An 8,305-nucleotide genomic window follows, 5' to 3' on the forward strand; every position below is an offset into this window, starting at 1 on the left:
ACCAGGGAGAAACATAGACAAATGCTGTATGAAATAATTCTCAACTATACCCAGAAAATATGGTAAGTTTCTTATATATGAGCTTCATGAAACTAGTAGAGAGGAAATCAAGTTAAAATCTGAAAAGATCAATATTATCAATATTATCACTTTAGTTTTGTGTATATTTGGGCAAATCAATGATAACAAAGGAGTAGAAATGACTGATTACATTGTTCACATGGAAAGACAAAGTGAAAATATTCACTGTGAAAAGAACAGTCACAATTGAGCAGTGAAGATAAATATTGCAAGCAGTAACCAAAATAATATCGTTGACCTGAGAGGATCATGAAAGGAGAGGCTTACAGTGGTCATACTGTTGTCATAGCACTTAGAAAACAGGATTAAAATCTCACAAGCAATGAGATAGAAGGCTAAACAAGTATCACACATGCTAAAATATACTGTTTTTTAAATCAACAATAAAATGTCTTAAGAATTTTGTTCTAATAGCTATTGAATAAACAAGAACTCTAGTGGTTATAGGTCTGAGATAAAAGTACATGCTAGTGGAGTCCACTATGGTAACAAGGATCATGCTCCAGTTGTTTATTACGGAAACAAGATAGATGATAAGGACAATATGAACAATGATGCCTACAGTATAAAGATATTTGTGTGTCCAACATGATGAATTGTATCACCTCTGTCGGTTGTGCATTTCCATCCTTGCTTATCAGACAATTTTTTTGTTGTTGTTAAATAAAACATCATATTATCAACAAAGTTTAACTAGTAATTTAGAGAAATTGTTATAAATAACATAAACCTATTCTTTTCAATTATCAACACAAAAATTTCATTCTTGATTCAGATACACAACACATCTGTATATGATTCTACAATCAGAAATAGTCACAGATTACAAGAATATTTCTAACCTAGATTTGTGATACCAAATAATGTTCTTCAATGAGTACAAATTTTGCACTCTTGGTGGTATGTTTTATCCTCATATCTGGTGTCAAGAAAACAATTATTCTGTGAGATATTATACTTCCTCAAATATTAAGACCTGAGAAATAATTAGTGGATGCTTTATTAGTTTGAACATCCAATAACTCCTTTTCTATAACACATAATAACAATGTTCTGACTTATGATTGTATTTCTGTTTCATTTCCACATAATAAAATTTTGATATGTTTCCTTTATGCATTTAATCATTTACAGGTAGAGAATTCATATTCTGATTGGATCACATACCTACACAAAATTTAGATATATGTTAGAGCTATAAACTGACTTAGGAGAGTATGAAGATATCAGAAAATCTAAGGGATGAACACTTTGTTAAACTAACCTATATTCTGAACTACCAAATTTTCTGTTAATGCACAGAAAACATTTAAAAGACAGCATACATGTCAAAGCATAAATTATCAGTGTCAATCTTTCTCATTTTATATGTTTGGATGAGACATACACACACCCTAGTAAAGAAGCAAAATATTGTATGAAGAAATTTGCAATGATCCTTGGGTGTGGCAGAAAAATCTTCCTGTCCTGTTAAAATGAGATCATCTCCCAATTATGATGATGGACACAGGGGACATAACTCTGTATTCAGAAAGGACACTTCTGTCTGAGAACTTCTTACAGATCATAGTGGAAATTACAAGAAAGCAGCAGCTCTAAATTTTGAAAAATGTATGTTTCAATATATTAAATAAAAAAAACAAATAAAAGATACACAGTAGAAAAGAAAAGTAGATATTGTACTCTCTGAATAACAAACAATAAAATCAACCTGTTTAATCTTGTTTAAAGGTGATTTCTTTTTATATAGCATATGTTGCATGAAATAAATCTTGCAAATTGTCCCTATCAAATATTTGTCTATATTCTTTGTGATCCTGTAATCCTTTCACAAAAATATAAATTTTTGTAATAAATATTAAAATTTTATATCATTAAAATATATAAGTACCCCCAGAAATTGAAGAAACTAGCAGTTCTCTCTTCGTTTAATTTATTTTACAGTGATAAAACATTTTTCAAAAGGCACATTTAACTGTATTAAAAAATGGGGTGCAGAGCTAAACAAAAAATTCTCAATTGAGGAAATTCGAATGTCTGAGAAGCATCTAAGGAAGTGCTTGACATCATTAGCCATCAAGGAAATGCAAATCAAAACAACCCTAAGATTCCACCTCACACCAGTCAGAATGGCTAAGATCAATAATTCAGATGACAGCAGATGCTGGTGAGTATGCAGAAAAAGAGGAACATTCCTTCACTGCTGGTGGGGGTTGTAAACTGGTACAAACACTCTGGAAATCAGTCTGATGATTCTTCAGAAAACTGGACATAGTACTACCTGAAGACACAGTTATTCCACTTCTGGGCATATACCCCAGAGAAGTTCCAACATACAACAAAGACACATGCACCACAGTGTTCATAGCAGCTCTATTTATAATAGCCAGAAGCTGGAAAGAACCCAGATGTCCTTCAGTAGATGAATTGATACAAAAATTGTGGTACATTTACACAATAAAATACTACTCAGCTATCAGAAACTATGACTTTATGAAATTCTTCAGAAAATGGATGCATCTAGAGAATATCATCCTGAGTGAGGTAACCCAGTCACAAAAGAACAGACATAATATGCAGTCACTGATAATTGGTTACTAAACCCAGGAAGCTCTGAACACCCCAGAAACAACTCACAGGCTATATGAAGTTAAAGTTAAAAAAAAAAAAAAAAAAAAAAAAAAGAAAGAAAAAGAAAAACCATTATGCTTAATCTTTACACACCAAAAAAACTTTGTCTATTTTGAGGTTACATCTTGTTTTACAGGTGCTTTATGCTCATTGTAATTAGTAAGATTTTAACGCATACTATAAAACCTTTAAAAAAAATCAAGTACTGACAAAAATGTATTTGCCTACTTTTATGCATAAATGCTCACAATCTGTTCATTTATCTTTGTTTTTCTAAATAAAGTAAAAATGTGAAAACAGTAAAATGAAAAGGCACATTTAATATATTTTTTTCACCAAGAAAGTAAAAAACTTGAATTTTCTCCTATATTCTCCTAGACATTTCGGTGAGATCTAGTACAAAAATGAAGAAAGTTTATCATTTTTATAAAAAAGTTATCAAATGTGCTCTTACTCTCCAGTGATCCTTGTTGAAGCTAGAGTGAGATGTGAACTACATTTCTCTCAGAGAATCATCTGCAAATGTTCCAGAGATGGTTCATCTAATGAGATCTTGTGGTCAATCCTAAAGACCTAAATTTATTCTTTTTAACCCACACGGGAGAAGGAGAAAACTGCCTGTGGCAGGATGATCATCATACATTGCACCATTTAGGCAGCTAAGAATCTGAGATTATAGACCTTCCGGAAAATTCTCCAGTACTGATTTTGATAAAAGGACACAGTCTTAATGGGAACCTAAACATTTATACCATAGATAAGTGTGCCTCTCAACACTCATCACAAAAGCAAGTTTTGTTGTTGTTGTTGTTTTACAATAAGTGGCATTAACAGAGACCCACAACTTCTGGGAGTATAGAAAATAAAGACCATCATGATATTCAAACTTGAATGTGATACCTTCTTGACATCACATTGTAGAAATATATCATCCCAGAGGAGATATGGGCTTGGGGAGAATGTAAACACCATGAACGCAGATAATAGCCTAACTGTATTTTAGAGATACAATAGGGCTGTTGTGCACATGAACTGAAATTGACAATAATTACATGCACAGATACTATTTTAAGTCGAGAAAGAAAAAGATGAAAGCACAGAAGAGAAAGCCATGATGAAGTTCCAAACCTAGCTGAGAAGCTATTGATTTTAGCTTATGACTGCTGAGTGTGGAAGAGTCCTTATTCTTCAGGGATATGTGCCCCAAGGGACTGCAAATGCCATGCTGTTTTCAAAATTTACAGGTCATTTACTGAATTATCTTTGTACTAATATTTAAGATATAACAGGCTTAACACATATAGAAAAACATTTCTTCATTTTCTATGCACTCACAAGTATCTTAATTTTGAAGTACATCTATTAATTCAGAAATTTAAAAGCTCCTTAAAAACTGTTTTTAACACAATATTTTAAATTCTGAGGCTAGTTATTTGATACATTAAATAAAATCTTGATTTTTTTTCATCTCAAGGCATTACTATGAGTAAAACAGATTTGAAAAATTCATGCAATTTTCACAACACAATAAAGAAACATGTTTATTAAGAAAAATTGCTTAACAAAAATAGAAAAAAAACTAATATTGACATTTTTGATTCCAGTCTCCAAAAATACTACAGATATTCTGTTGTTCAAGCAAACTAAAGGAACAGGGCATGCAAGTTCGAACACATTTAGTTCCCATAATTCACCTTGTTTATATCCATTTAACAATTCAATAAAACCTAAAGAACCTGCCCCAGAGGGATCATCCTTAATTTATCTTCTGGTTAGGAGTTAGCAAAAAAAAAAAAAAAAAAAAAAAAAAAAAAAAAAAAAAAAAACATGTGGTATGATGGGTAAAACCAAACCAAGCCAAACCAAACCAAGCCAAACAAAACAACAAACTCGAAAAAAAAAAAAAAAAACCAAACAAATAACAAGCAATAAAACAACAATACTTCAAGAATAAAGCTTTTTCCTTTGCTGCTTCCTGAGAGAAAAATTATTTTCTACAGTATTTAAAGCACTTTAGATCCTATGACCAAGATTACTAGTCATGTTGGATTGCTTTGTACATGTGTTTGAGCCTTTTATTCTTTAAAACATTAAAGAATAAATGTTATATTATTTTTTATTTTAATAGCTAATTACATGCTCTTTCTTTGACTCTCCTTTCAGATATTTGTTTTATGTTTAAAGACATGTTGTTCATTGACCAATGGCCAAGTCCCTGGTTCAATCTCTCCTGTAAGAATTCATATCGAATTTAAATATAAAAGTTTCATAGTCTTTATTATCAATTTATTACTTTATCATGATTTTCATTACCACATACATTTTAAAGTTATGTTCGATTTGTTTCATCAAATATTTTATAATATTCACCTTGGTATTAAACTCACAAAAGAATTTTCAAGCATTGACAGTTTTCTTATTTAATCATTTCTTTACTAATATATCTCAGCTATTTTATTTTTCAAATTATCCTTTTCACCCCACATTTAGCTCAGATTAATTAATTAGCCCAGGCTATCCTAGGAATCCTGATTCTTCTGCCTCTGTATTCCAATTAATTATAGTGGTGCACTTTATTAAATAATCTAACTATGTCTATGACTTATGGGAAGTATACTTTATGTATAGAAAGGAAACATAAAATCTTTGATGATAGTTAATAGAATAAAAGAATTAAGATTGTTTCAAGAACAAGACAAGAGAAAAGAGTAAATTATTACAAGCTACCATGAAAAACTCAAGGCATTTAATACACACACACACACACACACACACACACACACACACACACACACATCGCTCACACACATTCCCATATGTGTGTGCATGTGTATGCATTTACACAATTACAGAACTATGCAATATCAGATGATTCACTATAATTATGAAATATTTACTCACTGAATATATGGCTGTAGTTACTGCTATTGTGATCATATATGAAGTGATATGAGGAGGAATTGAAGTAGAATCAGGAAATAATATTCCTACAGAATGGAAGAATTTGTATGCTCTGATATCACTGGAACCTTATTATCAAACTGATAAACTTTATGTTTATTGTGATTAAAATCTTTAGTAAAGTTAATGGAAATTTGCATGAATACCAACATATATAAATACTACTATAACTACAATACATTTTCATACACATAAAAACGCAGATCCATATAAACACCAGGAAATTTATTGTAAAGTTTTGTTCACAAAACTAAATTAATTGTAAAACTTCCTCATCATCACAAAACCAAAAATTATTCAAGAAGCTTGTCCTTCTTTTCATTCACATACAACAAACACATTGTATCCTCTTCCCTCTACCCACTTTAAAGAATTTTCTGTGTTACCTCATTTATTCAAATCTTTTCTTTACACTCTGTCTTCTCTTCAGAGTAGTGGAGTTCTTTCCTATTTTCTTCAGTGAAACTTATAGAGCATTTAAGTTTATTTGTTGTGAAATAATGTCACGTTTACTATCTTCTTACTTCTATGGGAAATTCTTGTGTATCATTTTCCCTGTTTTTCTAATAGCATGTTTTACATCTTTGTTTCTTAAGCTGTAGATCAAGGGATTTAACATGGGGATGATTAGGGTATAAAAGATGGAAGCCACTTTGTCAGTGTCAAAGGAGTGACCGGTCTTAGGTTGTACATACATAAAAATCAGAGTCCCATAGAACACAGTAACCACTGTCAGGTGAGACCCACAGGTGGAGAAAGCCTTCTGCCTGCCTTCAGCAGAGTTCATTCTGAGAATTGATCTGAAGATAAGCAGGTAGGAGCCAAGGATGACCAGAAGAGAGGAAATCAAGTTAATAGCAGATAAAATTAAAATTATCAGTCCGATTTTATCTGTATTTGTGCAGAGCAGAGATATCAAGGGAAGACCATCACAATAGAAATGAGGGATGACATTGTAGCCGCAGAAGGATGACGTGAATATATTTATGGTGACTATGAGAGAAATAAATACACTGTAAAGGTATGGGATGGCCACCAGGACCCAACATGTAATTTGTGACATGATAACATTGTAAAGCAGAGGGTTACAGATGGCTACATAGCGGTCATAAGACATCACAGAGAGAATAAACAGTTCACAAGCAATGAATAGAAGGAAGAAGGCTAATTGTGTAGCACAAAGATGAAAGGATATTGTATTTTTACTGACAACAAAATTTGCTAACATTTTAGGTCCGATAGCAGTGGAATAACCAAGATCTGTGATAGCGAGGTGTCTGAGAAAGAAGTACATTGGTGTTTGAAGCCTGGAGTCCACTATGGTGAGAATGATCATGCCCAAGTTGCCCACCAGTGAGATCAGATAGACAATGAGAAAAAGTCCAAACAATGGGACCTGCAGCTCAGGACGGTCAGTGATACCACTCAGGATGAATTCAGTCACTAATGTGAAGTTTTGACTCCCCATCTGCATTTATTAAAAATCCTGTCCGGAAAGAGATTTTAATATTATCATTAACAATGCATGGTTTCTCTCAAATGAGTATAAACTGTACCTTTAATCTAATGGTGTAATAATAGTTAAGATAAAAAGCAAAACATCTTTCCATATAAAATGTATATCATGGACAAAATCCAGACTCAAATTCTGTTACTTTCAGTATCTAGTAACGTTGCTCTACAGCCGTGTGTGTGTGTGTGTGTGTGTGTGTGTGTGTGTGTGTGTGTAATATTTTATAATATGTTTTATTATGTATTATATATAAAAAGATCACATCTATTCATACATAAAATCTTTAAACTGTAGATAGATTCATTTATATGCATATGGATAACATTTATTTTCACTTTGGTTTTATTTTTTAAATGATCAAAATAAATCATTACATTTAACAATTATATAGTGGTTATATCATACAAGGTATATGCCAATGAAAATACACACACCTACTGAGATATTACAAAACTACACACAAGACTCATTTTCATAGAAACTCTATAGACACACAGGTTGGAATATCCACAGTTACAACAATTCATATTATTCAGATGCAATTTTATTCATAGGTGTCTCCATTTGCATTAACCAATGTGCTTGTAAGTATATCTATGCCATCTTTTTACATTAATAACCTATGACATCCAACTTTTTTTCTGGGAAAATAAGATGAGATATATAGAATTTTTTTTAGAATGTGTAATACCAAAAAAGTCTCAGAATAATCTTTTGAATTCTGAAGTAGAAGTAAGTGATCCAGAGAGTCTTTGCTCCCTTAACATAGTTCACAAAGATGATATGCACATTGGTTTCAAACGGTCACTCATTATAATAACTTACCTGAAAAACCGTTTCTTTTATATTTGGGTGTGTACATCCTACAAGATAGAATGAAGCTTCTGTGTTAGATCTGTAAGGATGAGCAAATGAGGAGCTAGATATAGAGAACTGTGTAAATGCAGGTCATCACAGCCTGGAGGTCTCTCGGGCGATGGGAAACATTCAATTTGCTCTAATTTAGAATTACAGTTGACATATTACTACTTTTATAAATTTTTAACTAAGTCTCTTTTATATGTTATTTTATCCTAAGAAAGTACATTTTATTATTGCATAATTTATTTTATTTTCTCA

The 8,305-nt window shown here is 31.7% G+C and overlaps 1 protein-coding gene across 1 annotated transcript; it reads right to left on the reverse strand.

Annotated features, from left to right (window-relative positions):
• Window positions 1–6,199: 6,199 nt before the first annotated feature.
• On the reverse strand, window positions 6,200–7,147 carry LOC308429220 (olfactory receptor 8K3-like; the record flags this gene model as incomplete). The annotated part of the gene is made up of 1 exon (XM_080927955.1): window positions 6,200–7,147. One exon carries the CDS (start codon window positions 7,145–7,147, stop codon window positions 6,200–6,202), a length of 948 nt encoding a protein of 315 aa, XP_080784081.1.
• Window positions 7,148–8,305: the final 1,158 nt, after the last annotated feature.

This window comes from Micromys minutus (assembly GCF_963924665.1).
Source record: "Micromys minutus genome assembly, chromosome: 13".
NCBI lineage: Eukaryota > Metazoa > Chordata > Mammalia > Rodentia > Muridae > Micromys > Micromys minutus.